Here is a 17,840-nt window from a genome sequence, read left to right as displayed (position 1 = left end):
GCTTATAGCGGAAGTCCAAGAAGATTGGTTTGAAAACGGCTTTCAAATCCTCTGCGCGGGGAGACGCGTCGCATGCTTTTAACAGTTTGAAAATCGAACACTTGTACATGAAAACGAGCAAACCAAGTAGAAAATAAAGCGGTTGGAACTTTATTTGGGTTTCATCAAGAAGATTATTCTAATAGCGTCCCTAACGGTAAGACAAAAATGTAGTTTGTTAGTTTGGTGTTCCCGTAACGCTCGAGACACCGCTGATGTGTTTCACGGTACATGATCCCATAACGTGAGCTGTCAGCCAAGCTTGTATTTACCTCTCTACCATCGTTGCCTTGTAGCTGGGGAAATGAAGTGTTTGACGGCCGATGAATACATGCGGCGGACCGCCTCTTCCACAGAGACTAGGCTCTTGGTCGAAGAAGTCGAGGTGAGTTCAGAACAGCGGAACTCCGTCTGTCTGTCTGCAGTGTTGTCGGTCTGCAATGTTGTCGTTCTGTCTCCGTCTGCAGTGTTGTCTGTTTGCAGTGTTTTCTCTCTGTCTGTTTATCTGCAGTGTTGTCGTTCTGTCTGTCTGCCGTGTTGACTGTCTGTCTGCAGTGTGGTCCTATGAGCCAGTCGATGTCCTGTTAAGAAGGGAGACCTAGTCCTACTGTAACCCTTACTGTACTTTCTGATGACCCCTCGTCACGTCTGGCGTTAATAATGTACGACTTCATCTGTTTTCGGGTCACATGACAGAGTTATGTCCGAGGCGGAGCGGGGACCCAAGGTCGCACCATCTGTGACCGGATCATCAGAGCCTGTAATCATCAGCTTGGGGTGGGACCCCCTTGCCTGGAGCACATCAGCAGCCTTGTCCGGCTGGTGGAGGCGGCTCTCTGTGGGTATGATGCATCTGGCGCCAACATGGCTCAGAGAAGCCCTCTGTACATGGAGAAGATCGTCTTCCACATCGTGAAGAAGCTCAGCTCTCTGGGAGCACAGGGTCCGTGTAGTCACCTGGGGGGTCTGCTTCGCAGCAGGCTTCTTCCACCGCAACAAGTACGTGTCTGTCTCAAATAATAGTTCGATAGGATGTATGAGTGCATTAATATTCCGGGTCCGCTTGCCAAGGAGGTGGAGCGGGTTGACTTGCAAATGGAAGGTTGCTAGATCGATCCCCGGCTCCTTCTAGCTGTGTGTTGAGGTGTCCCTGAGACCTGACAACTCACCCTTACTGCTCCCGACGAGCTGGCTGGTTGATTCCGCCGTCGGTGTGTGAATTTGTGCATGAACTGTTACAGTCGCTTTGGATAAAAGCGTTAGCTAAAGGTTAATGTGTCCTAAATGTAATGTATATTCCCTGTCACACCTGATCTCTCTTTGTTTCAGACTGAAGACTACACTGGTTTGGTGCGCACCTGTTTTGCTGTTTTATGGAATGGACTCGCCGCAGCCAAAGACGACACTACGCTGAATCCCAAAGACAGGCTGAACGGCCAAATGCAAGCTCTGCAGTTCCTGCTCCTCTTGGATAGCAGCGGCACGGCGCCCCTTTCCTGCTCCAAAGGCGCAGAAGACGCCTTCGCCACGTTTCAAAAGGCCCGTGGAACACTGACCACCGACGACGGCTCCTTCGTTCTCCGAGAAACACTGTCTTTCTTCCATGGCTGTTGGCGCAGCGGTCAGTGTGGGAGTGGGGAGTTCATGGGGCACACCAGCCTACCCGCTCTCTCCAAGGTGGTCCTCGCCGCCACTAAGCTGCTCTGCAAGGCCGGCTGCTCGCCACTTGTGTCCGGTCTGTTGGACGAGGTGGAGGGCGGGGTCGGGTGCTGTGCCGACTGCCGGCCCCGCCTGCTGCCCCTGGCGCTCGCTAGATGGGCTGTAAAGGTTCATGCTGCTAAAGACCTCGCCGAGGAGAGAGGCAAGGCGTTCACAGAATGTGCCCGGGCCCTGAGGTCTCTCTCGGGCCCCCAGGAGCCCCAGCAGACCCAGGCCGTCCTGGAGGGCTGCGGTCTGGTGTTTTGGGCTGTGGAGGCCGGGCACTGCAGCAAGCTCCCTGCCCCCGTGCTCCTGGCCTGGTTCTCCTTCCTTGAGGAGCACCAGGAGCTCATCATCAAAGCACTGCAGAAGGTGGGTGTCCTCAATGTCCTGGCTGAAGCTGACATGATCATCTCGTTAACTAAGTGGAGTGCACACTGGGGGAAACTGCTCAGAAGAGCTGTATGTAAGTCCATTCATAATTGTGAGTGACTGATTTGAATGTTTGCTCAGCTGTCCGCTGTGTCGTCCCCTGTCCCAGAACGAGGCGTCCCAGACGGAGCAGAAGGGAATGCAGCAGGCGCTCTGCTTCAGCATGTGTCACGGCTTCCTGTTTGCCTACGACAGCTTGCTGGACTCACAGGTGAGCCGGCAGCCCGAGGTCGGATCATGTGAAGTAACCGCGGTTGATATTAATACGAGTGTCTGCTGTTGCTACTGTGTGTATGGATGTGTCTGCTGTAGCAAGGCACTGGTTGATGTTAAACATGTATTGCTCTTCTGTGTTTGGTTGTGGTGAACCTGTCACCATGGCTGATATTAAGTATGTGCTGCTCCTCTGTGTCATGCGTCTGCCAGCTGGAGGAGGGAGAGGCCCTGGACAGAGTGCTGCTGTACTGTCAGGCTGCGACAGGGCGACTGATGCTGGAGCTACGCAAGGTGACCAACCAGGACCTTTACGTCAAAGCAGGTGGGTTCCAGAAGTCCTGGTTCACCTCACGGTGGGTGGGTTCGTCTCAAGGCTCCCAGGGCGGGCAGTAATCGGGGACCAGTAAGTGACTGACGTTGACTTGCCTGTGGTCACGTGTTTACACTCGTGTGCATGTGTTTGTGCTTCAGTGACGGACGTGAGCAAACTGGTGTGTGGGCTCCACAACCGCCGGTTGTACGAGCAGGCCTTCACGCTGGTGGAGATCTTGTGCCAGGAGCTGCGCAAGAACAGCCCTGCAGCTCTGTCCATGAACGCAGTGAGTTGGTCAGAGTGCTTTACCCTCCCAGGAGCCCTGCTCTGTCGTTGTGGTGACGGCATCTGTAGTTCATAATGATGTTATTGAGGGAATTTTGCTGTCGCTTTTATCCAAAGCAACTTGCAATAAGTACATTTGTCAGAAGAAAGAGAAATAATATATCGCTGTTGGTACAGTAAGGATGTTCATAGAAAGATGGAGCTAAGATGCTACACAAGGCTAGGTACTATTTTTTAGTGCAAGGACCTATAACATACTATAACTGCGTAAGAGGGGGGAGGCTATGCAGACTCAAATGAGCCTTGAGTCTTTTGTGTCTTTTTTTAGTGTTCATCTTGTTAGTTAAAGTTATTGAGCTCGATAGTTTGAAGGACAATTCTGCTGCCTACATGACCACATGGTGAAGTAGTGCCCCTGAATGATGCTGCACTCTCTGATGTTCCCGTGGTCCCCTGTGTGCGTCTGTAGTTCAGCCTGCCCTTCAGGCTGGCCGTGCAGAGCTCCCGGCGCTGTGGGCGCCTGGAGCGAGCGCTGGACTGGGTCATGGTGTGGCTGAAGGCCCTGGGGCCCGCCGTGCTGGCCCAGATGGCGGAGCCCGTCTCGCTGTGGGTCCGCACCAAGGCGGAAGCGGCCCGTGCGGGAGAGGAGGACCTCCGCCTCAGGTAGGCGCTTCTGTCAGCCTATGACGGCCTGCGACCGCCCAGATACCGGGTGCATTTAGCCAGCGTGTGATTGATTGGTGGCTGTCGGGATGCATGAGGAAAAAATGCTTCTAAAATAAAATGCCTACCCTAGCTTTAATTTAATTTAAGAAAGTAGGGGGGTGGTATGCGGCTCAGGAGGTAGAAAAGGTTGGCTGATACCCGGAAGGTTGCTAGTTCGATCCCCGGCTCCTCCTGTGTCGAGGTGTCCCTGAGCAAGACGCCTCACTCTGACTGCTCCTGCTTGCGTGGTTGACTCCACTGTCATGCACTGGTGTGTGCGTGAATGGCTGAACGTTAGGCAATATTTGTAAAGCACTTTGAGTGGGCAGTGGTTGGAAAGGCGCTGCAATAAACGCAGTCCATTTACCGTTCCTCTTAACGAGTGAATAACCAGGGCCCTGATGCGTCTCTCCCGCCCTCGGTCCAGGACTCTTCGCGACGGCTTCGGGCCCGACCTCCCCGACGAGGACGTCCTGCTGGGCCTGCTGACGGAGGAGCTGCGGGCCTACAGAGAGCTGCCGGCCGACACCAGCCAGGAGCGCTACAACACCCTGTGTGACCTGCTGGAGCTCTGCCACGAGGACAGCGCCCACCCCCACCTGCGGGCCGTGTACCTGGGGGAGATGGCCCGCGTCGTGTGCTTCCAGGACTTCAAGGAGCAGACAGACTGGTAGGATGGTTCTCATACGTTGACGGCAGTGTATAGTCAGTGCACTAGATCATTTACATTTATAATACCGTATTTTCCGCACTATAAGGCGCACCGGAGTATAAGCCGCAGCAGCTGAATTGAATGATGTGTACATATATAAGCTGCTCTGGACTATAAACCGCAGGTGTTTTAATGTCTAATTACCATTAGGGCTGGCCCGAAAGCCATTTTTCAGGCTTCGAATACTCGTTGGTTTTTCCCAGCGAATATTTGAATACTCGTTCCAGAAAAAAACACCATTAAAAACAACATTAATAATCCCTATATGCTCCCTGGAACCGATTTTGACAGTATCTGCATATTTTGTTGAAGATTTAATAGCTTTTGAACATTAATTAGTAGGACTAAGTAGGTTGAAGTTCCTTCGTTTTTCCCCTTGAAAGCGAACAGCTGTTGTTCCGTTCCAAATCAGCTGTCCTCAATTCATCCTGGAACGTGTATCTTTTCAGGGAATTTGTAAAATAAATCCATAACAAATACTGAATATTGATTGTCTTATGTGTCCATATTATATCCATTATATTGTCCGGGTATTCCCAAGACGCTCCGCTCTGCAGCAAGCCAGTCACAGTTGATTGGCGCGGCGCTGTAAAGCGAACGTAAACAAACAACTGAGCTACGGTTAGCATTTCGCTAAGTATTACTTTTCCTCCCGAGATCCCGCTAATGTTGTGTTATAAAGTAAAGGGAAACAAGGTATCTATTCTCCCTCCACCTCTCTCGCTTCTCTGCTTGGTGTCGCTGACGCTTATAGTTTGCCTCCCTCGCTCTGGTAACGTCACGTACGTGGAAAAAAAACAACGAAGCTCCGATAACTGATTTAAGCTACGAATACTAATTTTCCGAGTGGCCGTTAGCTGTAAAAATCCATAGATTAGCCGCACCATTATATAAGCCGCAGAATCGAAAAATGGGAAAAAAGGCGCGGCTTATAGTCCAAAAATTACGGTAGTAATAAATCCTTTTGTATTCTTGTAGTTTAGCGTAAGCAAAATTGCAGTACTTCTGATACTTGCATCAGTATCGAAACAACTGTATGCATGTGTCCTGCGCAGCCTGGCGGTGGACTTTACCCATGAGGCTTTGCGGTTGCTGGAGGAGGAGCCAGAGACGGCTGACAACGCGGCGCGGTTGAAGGACGACAAAGCCCAGGTCCTGCTGTGGCTCTACATCTGCACCCTGGAGAAGAACCTGCAGACGGTAGGGGCGACCGGGTCTCGCTCTGAGATGTCTCCGAGATCCAAATCCTTGGCAGACGTTAAATTCGAATGCTACACTTTGTCCAGAAGCACCGATGTTTACGTGGTTTCATCCTGTCCGTCTGATTGGTTTAGGCCATCGAAAAGGACAAGAAACGGCAGGAACTGCGAGATAAGACCCAGTGTGTGGCCAATCCCACGACCAACGACATGGACTACGAGGACAAGCAGAAGACCCAGGACAGCAGCCTGGTCTACGAGGGCCTGTTCTTCGACCTGGCAGCAGAAAGCAGTAGGAGACCTCCTTCATAGTCAAAACCGTGTTGAGGCTGACATTGGTCCTCTTCTTCTTGAGAGTCAGTGGAAGATGTACTGGTTCTCCTCTGCAGTATGTGGTCGTCTATTGATCCGACCATGTGCTGATTGTTTCCCTCAGAGTTCTGCCAGCCCTTGGAGAGAGCACTGGACATCTGGTCTTCTCTCCTGCAGAGCAATGTCCTGTCAGAGCTCCGCTGTCCCAAGCAGAGCTACAGCTCCATCAGTCTGACCGCCGCCCTCTTCCGACTCATGGGGAAGGTAGAGACCCACCCTATCCAGTAAAGCAACAGAACACCCTAACCAGTACAGCACCTCAAGACCCACCCTAACCAGTACAGCACGACAACCAAAGACCCACCTTAACCAGTACAGAACCAGAACACAAGACCCTCCTTAACCAGCACAGCACCAGAACACAAGACCCTCCCTAACCAGTAAAGCACCTGTGCATGAGAGGTCTTCACCCAGCACCCAAACTGTGTGTGTTCCTCTCTGTCACCAGCCGCTGAAGGCTCTGGAAGCCTACCAGCTCTCCTTGGACCTGGCCCGTCGCCTTGACGACGCTAAAGGATGCGCCGGGTCGCTGTGCCACTCGGCCCGCCTCCTGCTGGACCTGGGCTGTCCTGAACTGGCCGAGGTCGGTCGCCGTGGGGACGAACTGGTTTCCATTCCTTTCACCTGAAAAACGAAAAACGTACTTTCACATTAACCCTGTTATCCCAACGTGTACAAGGAGGCCCTTCGCGTATGGGACTTGTGTCCCAGTTTTACTTAATCTGTTAACGTGGTTAACAGACGATCAGCGCTGTGACCTACCGTGTTCTCGCGTGCTTCTCAAAACCCACCTGCTGTGGTTCATCCACGCCAACATATGACTGTTCTGGTTCAGGGTCTGCTGGGGGAGGCGGAGCCGTACCTGAGCTCCGAGGGCCCTCCTGAAGAGCCCTGTCCCCTGGCGCTGTACGCTGTCCTGCTCAGGGCCCAGTGCTGCTACAGTGCAGGACAGGTGAGTTCACCACCGACAGCCTGGGACTGTCCTGTCCTCTCTCCCACGGCGCTAATGAGGCCTTAAGCTCGTTAGGTGTTGACAGGAAACGGATTGAATAGATTTGTGTTGTTGAAACATGAGGCAAAAATACTGTTTACATCTGTTGCCAATAGCCATAGTAATTAAAATAGTTGTTTTTATTTGTTTATCAGAACAATACAAAAACTATTGCTCTGTGTCTAGAGTGTCTCTGGAGGTGTTGACCCCAACATGTGGCTGGGTGATGCTCTTTGGGGATGTTAGTGGGGATGTTAACCCCATCATGCGCCCGGGGGCTCTCTGCAGGTGGAGCGCGGCGTGCCCTTCCTGTGTGAGGTGCTCCAGGAGGTGAACGAGCAGAGGCAATCCAAGAGCTGGTACCTGCTGCGGGCCCAGGCGCTCCAGGCCTGCAGCTCCTACCTGGGCCTGGACGCCGGAGTCCCTGCCCGCCGCCCTGCGGCAGCAGATCCACCAGCATGGTGGGGCCCCCCCCCCGCCTTCAGCCGCCAGCCCGCCCAACCACCGCTCAGACACGCCAAACCACCACCAAACACACAGCTGCACTCTCATTGGCTGCTGGTCGTTTGTGTTTCAGGGTTCAAGAGCGCCGACACGGCGATGCACGGAGCGCTGAAGCTGCTGGCCAGCCTGCTGGTGACCCTGGTGGGGAACGGGCTGTACATGAGCATCAGCGGCACCTCGGAAACACGCTTCGTAGACCAAGGCAGGTACCGGGCTGGGCCCAGGGTCACGGGGGCCGAGACGGGTACCGGGCTGGGCCCAGGGTCACGGGGGCCGAGACGGGTACCGGGCTGGGCCCAGGGTCACAGGGGCCGAGACAGGTACCCGCCCGTCTCTCTCACACCCAGCCTCTGTGTGTCTCCGGGGTCGGCTTAGCTTAGGCGGTAGAGCGACTGACTTGTAACCGGTGGTTTGCTAGGTCCATCCCTGGCTGTGAGTGTTGAGGTGTCCCCGAGCAAGGCACCTCACCCTGACTGCTTCGGACGAGCTGGCTGTCGCCCTGCATGCTTGACTCCGCCCTAAATTTAATTGTCTCTGTGTTCCTCCGGGAGCAGGGGAGAACCTGTCCCTGAAGTGGCTGGTGCTCTCCGAGCTGCAGGGCTGCTCGCTGAAGATGGTGGAGGTGAGGAGCCGGAGCGGGTCCGTGCACGACGCCAAGCTGCTGCTCCTGGAGGCCCTGGAGATGTCCGCCAAGCTGCAGGCCGTCAGCCAGTACGTAGGCCTGGACTCTCGCACTAAAGCTGTTTAATGGCTCCTGCAATTTTTGAAACCAGGCTTTGGTCCCTCTTTGTTTTTTTTTTTCAAAAATGAAGAAAAACAATTGATAAGCATGTTTCTTTTATACGTTTCTTCTGGTTTGTGTTTGTCACCGTGACTGTTTGTGCGGTTCAGCTGCGCGGAGCTCCTGGTGGTGAAGGCGGAGCTGGAGATGATGAAGGGCGAGCAGGAGCAGAGTGTGTTCGACCTGGACAGAGTGAAGAACCTTCTGGAGCTCTGTATGGGTGAGTGGCCAGATGCTGAGAGTCAGGGGGGGTTCCCCTTCGGTTCAGGTGGTCATGGGTTCAGGTGTTCATGGGTTCAGGTGTTCATGAGGTGTGTCTTCCCGTCCTCTAGACGTCGCCCCCCCCGAGCAGAAGATGGATGTGAAGATCAAACCCAGGAAGGGCCGCCCGGCCGCCAAGGCCCCGGCCCCGATCCCGAGCCCGGACGAGGACTACAGCGGGCTCCTCAGCACCCGGTGGTTCACCAAGGAGACCGCGGAGCAGGACCAGGGCAGCTCCCCGCCCCTGAAGGCCCAGCCCCGCCGCTGGCTCTCCTCCCTGGCCCACGCGGCGGGCTGCCGCTGCCCCTGCTGCGGCACGCCCAGCCTGGGGCGCGTCACGGCGCGCTGGGCCGTCGCCCAGGCCGACCTGGCCCTCCTGCTGGAGCCCAGCGACGGGCGCGTCAGCCGGATCCTGCACCGCACCGCGCTCAGCCGCTGCCGGAGCGTCACGGAGAAGCTCTCGGCCCAGCTGGCCGCGCTGTTCCCCTCTGCGGGCCCCGCGGAGCCCGGCCTGATGCTGGACGTGGTCGGTCGCACCTACCTCAGCATGGCCCTGGCCGGCCTCGGGCCCCGGCTGGACCCGGTCCAGGACGTGTGGGACGTCATGGAGGCCGGCCTCGCCTTTGTCAGTGTGAATCCCTCCCCCGTGCTGAGGCCGGCGAGGGCCGGGCTGATGGCCACCAAGGCCATGGCGTCCCTTCTCACCCTGGCTGGGAAGAGGAACTGCAGCCCAGAAGAGCTCTTCTCTAGTGCATGGACCTGGAATCCGCCCAGAGACACAAAGAGGTCCGCACTGAGACCGTCGACCCCGCCTCCAGAAGGCCTGAAGAAGCCTAAGGACCCCGTCAGTACCCCTAAAGACTCTGCGCTTCCTACGAAGACGAAGGAGCCAAAGAAGACCAGCGCTCTGCTCCCTAGCGTCAAGGTGTCCAGCTCCTCTTCCAGAGCCAAGTGTCTGCTCCCCAAAACTCCAGCTGCCGTCAGACCGTCGAGAGCCAGACCCGCGGGGAAGGAGCTCAGCTCTTTCGCCTTTGACACGGAGGTCCCCACCGTGGTCTGTACCCCGGTCCCCAGGCCCCGTGCCGGGGCCCCCAGGGGACCGGCCAGGGCCTCTACTCGAACGCCGTTCCAAGTGTACGAGGAAGGGTCTCCGGATCAAGAGAAGCCTCAGCCGGTCCCCGGCGCGCCCAGACGCACAAAGAAGTCCCGCTTCAAGGTAAACCGTGACTTCAGTTAGGTTCTCCGGTCCGCGTTCCCTTCGGCCCCTTCCTCTGAACACCGTCTTCTTCCGCAGGTGGACTTCAGTGACGAGAGTGACGCCGAGGAGGTGGAGCCCAAGGCGAAGGCCGCGGTGCCCAAGAAGCGCGCTACCGCCGCGGCCAGCAAGGCGGCAGGGCGGGGCCCCAGAGCGGCCCCTGAGACGCCCCTGCTGGAGGCCCCCGTCAAGAGGCCCGGCAGGAAGAAGACCACCGCTCAGCCTCAGCCTCCGTCCTCTTCTGAGGACGAGGCGGCCCGGCCCAGACGAGGCAGGAGGCCGCTGGCCGGGGGCGCCGAGGGCGAGCCGGAGAAGATGAGGACCATCGAGGAGGAGATGGCCGCAGCGGGGCTGGACCTCAGCATGGAGGTCCTCCGGGGGTCTGACGCCGAGGACAACGCCGCCGCAAGTAGGGAACCCACACGTTGCCGTCGGAAGGTCTTCTGCTTTCAGAAGGTCTTCTGCTTTCAGAAGGTCTTCGGCCTTCAGAAGGTCTTGTGCCCTCAGAAGGTCTTCTGTTATCAGAAGGTCTTCTGCCTTCAGATGGTCTTCTGCCTTCAGATGGTCTTCTGCCTTCAGATGGTCTCCTGCCTTCAGAATGTCTCCTGCCACTCAGAGACCTGTTGAGGTCCAGCGACATGGACTCTTTCAAAACAATTAGGTTTCACTCGTTCATATCCACCATGTCTGTATCATTCTTCATTCACAACCCACTCTGCCCCGGCTGTGCAGACGCAGACCTTGAGGTCCTCCGGAGGGACCGGTGTGGGGACCTGGAGAGGGTCAGTCGGTCCACGTTGCTCAGCCGACCAGGGCCTCTGATGGGAGGTCTACCGGCCAACCTGGCTCCTTCAGACGCCCTGCCAGGTGAAGATCCTCCCATCAGTCCAAGTGTCAGCTCCACACCATCTGATATCATATTAATTATTATTTTATGTTGTTATATTATTATTATATACTGGATGTGGTTAACCTATCAATTGTTAGTGCTTGGCACTTGGTTCTATGAATATCCTTACTGTACCGACGGCCATATTGTTTTTTTCTGAGAAATTGTAAGTAAATTGTTTTATCCCTTTTGGATAAAAGCCCTAAATGTAAATAAATACCCTAAATGTAAATGTCAAAGGTCCCCCAAAAGAGTTTTAAATGGGTCAAGATGAAGTCGGGGTGAAAGCCTCCCTAACCGTCTCCCTCCTTCTGTCTCCATGTTGAATAATAGAGGACCTCTCCTTGGAGAGCGTCCAGTCTCTGCTGCGCACCGCCTGGCTGTCCCTGCAGCACCTCCCCTCCCCGGGCCTGTACCCCGCCCTGTGTGGCCTCCTGGCCCTGAGCCTGGGCCAGCTGGACGCCCCCGCCGCCGCCATGCTCCACACGCACTCCCTGGGCGTGGCCCACCGCCACCACACGCTGAGGCACCTCGCCTCCCGCCTCAAGTAAGGCCCCTCAGCGCCTCCGCTCAATCGTTATAATTATTATTAATTTATTTAACCAGGTTAGTCTCATTGAGATTAAACTCTCTTTTACAAGAGTGACCTGGCCAAGATGCACAGCAGTACACAGCTCCAAGACAAAAAACAAGTTCAATACTAAGGGCAATAGTGATACAATACATTGAGATAATTTACTAAAACACTGGCAATTTCCAATAGAGTCCGACGTCAAACTCGCGACAACTTTAATCATCGTTAGTCCGCTCCGATGTGTATTTCGCTATCGGAGTTCGCCGTCTGAGTTCTGATAATGGCGTCGTCTCGTCGGAATCAGGAAACTGAAGAAGGGCTCCAACGAGCTGACGGAGCGGCTGGCGTCTCTTCGCCTGGAGGAGAGCCTGGAGCCGCCTCTAGAGGGCAGGCTGGAGCAGCTGGAGCAGCTCTTCGGCTTCCCGGCCGCCTGTCCTGAGACCTTCCCCCGGCAGCAGAGCCAGGACTTCCTGCAGCAGGTGGAACGCCTGCCCTCAGGTGAACGGACACGCTGTGTGATGGGATCGCTCTCCGTTGGTCCAGTCTTGCTTATGACCATAGTGTGTGTGTGTGTGGGGGGGGGTTGTGTGTACGTCCTTGCATTTAAAAATAGTTCTTAGCATTGTGTAGCATCTTAGCATGGTCTTTGTTGTATACAGGGAATCGGCTAACCTAGCGACTGTTATTGCTTGGCACTTGGTTCTATGAACATCCTTACTGTACCGACGGCAATATATTGTTCATTCTCTTTTCTTCTGACAAATGTACTTATTGTAAGTAGCTTTGGAGAAAAGCGTCTGCTAAATGTAACTGTAAATATCGTCCCTGGTCACGCTAAAGCTGCGTGCTTGTTGGCTCCTCTTCTAAACGTTCTCGTCCCCCCCCCCCCCCCCCCGGGTCAGGGCTGACGGTGTGTGTGCTGTCCCTGGTCGGGGTGCGGCCCGGGGAGGTGGGAGAGAGCCTGCTGCTGACCCGTCTGGAGAGAGGCGCCGCCCCCATCACTGTCCACATCCCCTCCTCCGGCCCGCAGGTGAGGAAGCTCTCAGGGGCGTAGCCACGGCAACGTGACCGTGTTTAAGACCCTAAGAAATGTTGGAGAGAACATGGAAAATAGACTGCATTTAAACAGCGTATTCACCCATTCATTCACCCACCGACGGCGGTGTCAACCATGCAAGGAGATAGCCAGCTCGTCAGGAGCAGTTAGGGTGAGGTGTCTCGCTCAGGGACACCTCGACACTCGAGCCGGCGATCGAACTAGCAACCGACCGGTTTCCGGCCAACCCCTGAGCCACATGCCGCCCCAGCGTCCTCCAGCAGGGCCCGGGCCGGTACTGAGGGTTTGTTAGGATGCAGGTCCCATAATGACCCTTCTCCCTGCAGCAGGGCGTCAGCGGGCTGGTCCAGGAGATGGACCGCATCCATGCGGAGCAGAAGGTCGTCAGCTGGTTCTCAGAGAAGAACCGCTGGTGGGAGGGCCGCCGGGGGCTGGACGCACGGCTCAAAGTACGCACACTCTCACTCTCTCACACTCTCAAACTCTCACTCTCACCCGCCCTCACGTTCTCTTGCTCTCACTCTCTCACACTCTCACCCTCACTCTCATGTTCTCACTTTCACTCTCTCACACTCTCATGCTCACACTCTCACACTCTCTTTCACTCTCACACACTCATGCTCACACTCTCACTCTCGTACTCTTTCACTCTCACACACTCATGCTCACACTCTCTCACACTCTCTTTCACTCTCACACACTCATGCTCTCACTCTCTCTCCCACTCTCGCACTATCTCACTCTGGCTTTTTCTCTCTGTGTGCGTCTTGGCTCTGGGACTTTAGATAACGGAGGTACTACATGTTGGTCCCTGCTGTGAACCGCCTAATGGCCGTTAGAGGAACTACATGTGAGGGTGTATGTTTTGGTGAGGAGCCGGGTCAGAATGCCTTGTTGTTCTTCTCGGTAGCGGGTCTTGAAGAGCATGGAGGCGTTGCTGGGCTGCTGGAGGAGCATGCTGCTCCCGCTCACCTCCGACCCGGAGCTGTCGGTCCAGGTCCGGCGGCTGCAGGCCGTGATGGCGGCCAGAGGTCTGGTGGCCAGCGAGGACATGCTGATGGTAGGACACGTCTGTCTGTCTGTCTGTCTGTCTGTTCAGAGGCCTTCACATCGACCCACTGATGGGAGGAGAAGTCATGAATGAAAGATGATCGCTTAACTCGTTTATAATACGATTTATTTTAGTGTATTAAGTAGAGCCCTTGAAGGGTTGTTGTATATATGAGAACACAAAACACATCCAGAAAAAGATGCATAAAGAAGAGTGTAGTCGACGGCTAGCAATGTCTTGTTGGAGAACTTCACGTTTTCAGGAAGATGGGGCTGTGTTCTAGGTGTTTGTTCTAATGGATTATGAGTAGGGCTGCTCGATTATGGAAAAAAAATCATAATTACGATTATTTTGCTCAATACTAATATCATGATTTTTCAAACTATTATTTTTGAGCTTGAAAACATGTGTTTATTCAGCATGCCTCTCCCAATAAAAACTTTGTAGCTGAGAACCTTGATCCTTAAAAAAAGACACAAAATGGTCCAAAAGAAAATGTTCAAATCCAGCTGCACTTTCTATCAAACATTTAATAAAAAAAAAATAAAGAAGATTTGATTATATTAGTTTTCTGATCGTTTGACGCTAAAATCGAAATCGCAATCAAAATTAGATTAATCACCCAGGCCTAATTGTGCGTCATGTGGCTAGGTTCTAGGTGTTTGTTCTAATGATATGCTCCTCCGCCATGGGGCTGTGTTCTAGGTGTTTGTTCTAATGCTATGCTCCTCCCCCCTGGGGTTCTGTGTTCTAGGTGTTTCTCTCCGCAGCTCCTCTGCTGAGTCCTGAAGACCTGCAGCTCTTCTCCCAGGGCCTGTCCTCCGCCTGGGACGGCAGCTGTGACGAGGTCCTCAAGGACGCCGTCTACCGCCTGGCGTCCCGGGCGGAACCCAAGGGTCACGTGGTTCTCATCCTTGACAAGGTGAGGGTCCCCCCCCCCCTCTCCGCCCATCCCCCACAGGGCTCTTCACACGACGGTCTGTACGGAGGGGAGTTGAGGCGGTGACAATGACCACCATCTCCTCACTCTTCCAGCACCTCCAGAAACTACCGTGGGAGTGCATGCTGTGCCTGAGGCCTCGCTCGGTGACGAGGATGCCATCTCTACACTCCCTGCTGGGAGCCTGCCTTCAGAGAGAGGTGAGCCCTGACCGAACCTACCCAAGATGCCTTGCTGTTTGGTCTGGAGCGTTCCAGATCCTTGTCATGCCACGCTCTCTTCCCCCCCCCCCCCCCCCCACAGTGGGACCCTCGGTGCATCCTGGAGCAGGGGGTGGACCCCAAGCAGGTGTTCTACGTGCTGAACCCCGACGCCAACCTGAGCAACACGGAGGACCGCTTCAAAGACCTGTTCAGCAGGTGAGCCTGGAGATGCCCTCACCACGGTGGGCCGGACTGTTGACACGCTGTACATTGGCGGAGCGGTCACGTCTCCTTCCGTTGTTCCCTGACCCCCTGTGGTTTATCTCACAGTCAGCGCGACTGGCAGGGCGTGTGTGGCGCTGTCCCTGACTCCGACCAGCTGCAGGAGGCGGTGGCCACCAAGGATCTCTACATGTGAGTTTTTGGACGGATGCTAGGCTATAATTTCATATAGCTATAAAAACATTCATTATGATCTGAAATTTATGAAAGTAAAGTTTAGTAACGTTTGTATGTGGACTGTGTCTCGTCATCTGGAAGAACGTGTGATAAAGCACCCACTGGGAGGCCCTTCTGTGACTGGGCCCTGTGCTGAGCCAACTCTCTCGCTCTCTGATCTACCTCTTTCTCTAACACTCTTGAGCCTCCTCTCTGAGCCCCCTCTCTCTCTCCTCTCTGAGCCTCCTCTCTGAGCCCCCTCCCTCTCTCTCTCCTCTCTGAGCCCCCTCCCTCTCTCTCTCCTCTCTGAGCCCCCTCTCCCTCTCTCTCTCCTCTCTGAGCCCCCTCCCTCTCTCTCTCCTCTCTGAGCCCCCTCTCCCTCTCTCTCTCCTCTCTGAGCCCCCTCTCCCTCTCTCTCCTCTCTGAGCCCCCTCTCCCTCTCTCCTCTCTGAGCTCCCTCTCTCTCTCTCCTCTCTGAGCCCCCTCTCTCTCTCCTCTCTGAGCCCCCTCTCTCTCTCCTCTCTGAGCCCCCTCTCCCTCTCTCCTCTCTGAGCTCCCTCTCTCCTCTCTGAGCTCCCTCTCTCTCTCCTCTCTGAGCCCCCTCTCTCTCTCCTCTCTGAGCCACCTCTCTCTCTCCTCTCTGAGCCCCCTCTCTCTCCTCTCGGAGCCCCCTCTCTCTCTCCTCTCTGAGCTCCCTCTCTCTCTCCTCTCTGAGCCCCCTCTCTCTCTCTCCTCTCTGAGCCCCCCCTCTCTCTCCTCTCTGAGCCCCCCCTCTCTCTCCTCTCTGAGCCCCCTCTCTCTCTCCTCTCTGAGCTCCCTCTCTCTCTCCTCTCTGAGCTCTCTCTCCTCTCTGAGCCCTCTCTCTCTCTCTCTCTCTCTCTCTCTCTCTCTCTCTCTCTCTCTCTCTCTCTCTCTCTCCTCTCCTCTCCTCTCCTCTCTGAGCCCCCTCTCTCTTTCCTCTCTGAGCCCCCTCTCTCTCTCTTTCCTCTCTGAGCCCCCTCTCCCTCTCTTTCCTCTCTGAGCCCCCTCTCCCTCTCTCTCCTCTCTGAGCCCTCTCTCTCTCCCCGTGTGCCCTCAGCTACGTGGGCCACGGCGCCGGCGTACGCTACCTGGATGCACGGAGCCTCCTGAAGCAGGACCTGCGGGCGGCGGCCCTCCTGTTCGGCTGCAGCAGCGCCGCCCTGGCGGTGCGCGGTGACCTGGAGGGAGCGGGCATCATCCTCCACTACCTCACGGCCGGCTGGTAACCCTACGGCCATCCGCACCCACACAGCTTCACTAGGACTGATACACACAGACTCATTAGGACTGATACACACAGACTCACTAGGACTGATACACACAGGACTCACTAGGACTGATACACACAGGACTCACTAGGACTGATACACACAGTCTCACTAGGACTGATACACACAGGACTCACTAGGACTGGTACACACAGGACTCGCTAGGACTGGTACACACAGACTCACTAGGACTGGCACACACAGGACTCACTAGGACTGATACACACAGACTCACTAGGACTGATACACACAGACTCACTAGGACTGATACACACAGGACTCACTAGGACTGGTACACACAGGACTCACTAGGACTGGTACACACAGGACTCACTAGGACTGTGAAACACAGGACTCACTAGGACTGTTATGACGTGTTTGAGGCATACTGCCTGTTGAAATGATGGCCGCTGATTCCGATCTTAACCCTGATGATTCCTGCTGACCTGTCTGCGGTGCCTTGCTCATGGGCCCTCGCCTCCCTGCAGCCCCCTGGTGTTGGGGACCCTGTGGGACGTCACGGACCGGGACATCGACCGCTTCACCACCGCCCTGCTGGAGTCCTGGCTGTCGGCAGGGTCCGGGGCCCCCCTCCTGGACTACATGGGCCCCGCCCGCCAGGCCACGCAGCTCAGACACCTGGTCGGGGCGGCGCCAGTGGTGTACGGGCTCCCAGTGCACCTGAAATAACCTCTGGTGGAGCATTAGGCTGGTGAATAATACATCCTTAACGACCTCTCTGATGCAGTATTAGGGTGGTGTGTATACTACCAATACATCCTTAACAACCTCTCTGATGCAGTATTAGGGTGGTGTGTATACTACCAATACATCCTTAACAACCTCTCTGATGCAGTATTAGGGTGGTGTGTATACTACCAATACATCCTTAACAACCTCTCTGATGCAGTATTAGGGTGGTGTGTATACTACCAATACATCCTTAACAACCTCTCTGATGCAGTATTAGGGTGGTGTGTATACTACCAATACATCCTTAACGACCTCTCTGATGCAGTATTAGGGTGGTGTGTATACTACCAATACATCCTTAACAACCTCTCTGATGCAGTATTAGGGTGGTGTGTATACTACCAATGCATCCTTAACGACCTCTCTGATGCAGTATTAGGGTGGGGTATAAGTCTTCCCATGCACCTGAAATAACCTTTCTGATCCTGGTTATATTTTAATATCTAAAATTGTTTCTTGTGTAATCCTAAACCGACTTTTACAGATTTTATTTTTCAATTCAAATGCTAATTTATGGCAATGTATTTATGTTATTGGATCTTTTTTATTTCAGGAATTGCAGGTTATTCAAATATTAAAGCATGCGTGTTGTAAAATAAAAACTTCTGGATTTTGAATAAAGCTGTTCTGCGTTCATTAAAACACTCTCTTGGATTTAATATGTTGTGGTAATTGCTGTAGTGTAGGACCTCAGTATCTGGATCTGAATAGTAAATCAATGACTGGAGGTTATCTTGCATAGATATGATACCTTGACTGAACATAATTTCATGTCATTAGTGTGTTCATACCAAGTTATGCCGTTGAGTTGAATTGTAAGCCATTGTACACAGTTTAATAGATTTGCCAGGTAGACAATTGTTATTTCTAGTCCATAATACTG

At 54.4% G+C, this 17,840-nt stretch overlaps 1 protein-coding gene across 1 annotated transcript; it reads left to right on the top strand.

Moving 5' to 3' along the window:
* The first annotated feature begins 24 nt into the window (after positions 1-24).
* Positions 25-17,604, top strand: espl1 (extra spindle pole bodies like 1, separase). The gene is given in 33 exon segments (XM_030374921.1): positions 25-196; positions 336-424; positions 736-1,038; positions 1,369-2,109; positions 2,279-2,380; positions 2,596-2,707; positions 2,857-2,984; positions 3,453-3,646; positions 4,116-4,358; positions 5,456-5,600; positions 5,735-5,891; positions 6,036-6,175; positions 6,420-6,554; positions 6,807-6,923; positions 7,251-7,379; positions 7,381-7,423; positions 7,540-7,668; positions 8,021-8,177; positions 8,358-8,467; positions 8,580-9,724; positions 9,803-10,172; positions 10,496-10,630; positions 10,986-11,199; positions 11,531-11,724; positions 12,129-12,256; positions 12,610-12,732; positions 13,194-13,343; positions 14,089-14,256; positions 14,370-14,474; positions 14,578-14,693; positions 14,808-14,891; positions 15,994-16,158; positions 16,693-17,604. Coding segments are annotated over 32 exon segments (6,465 nt in total). The 5' UTR covers positions 25-196; positions 336-343; the 3' UTR covers positions 16,895-17,604.
* The last annotated feature ends 236 nt before the right edge of the window (positions 17,605-17,840 follow it).

This window comes from Gadus morhua, chromosome 13 (genome assembly GCF_902167405.1).
Source record: "Gadus morhua chromosome 13, gadMor3.0, whole genome shotgun sequence".
In the NCBI taxonomy this organism is placed as follows: domain Eukaryota; kingdom Metazoa; phylum Chordata; class Actinopteri; order Gadiformes; family Gadidae; genus Gadus; species Gadus morhua.
Note: the sequence above shows the minus strand (reverse complement) of the source record. Positions and strands in the feature narration are given on the sequence as shown.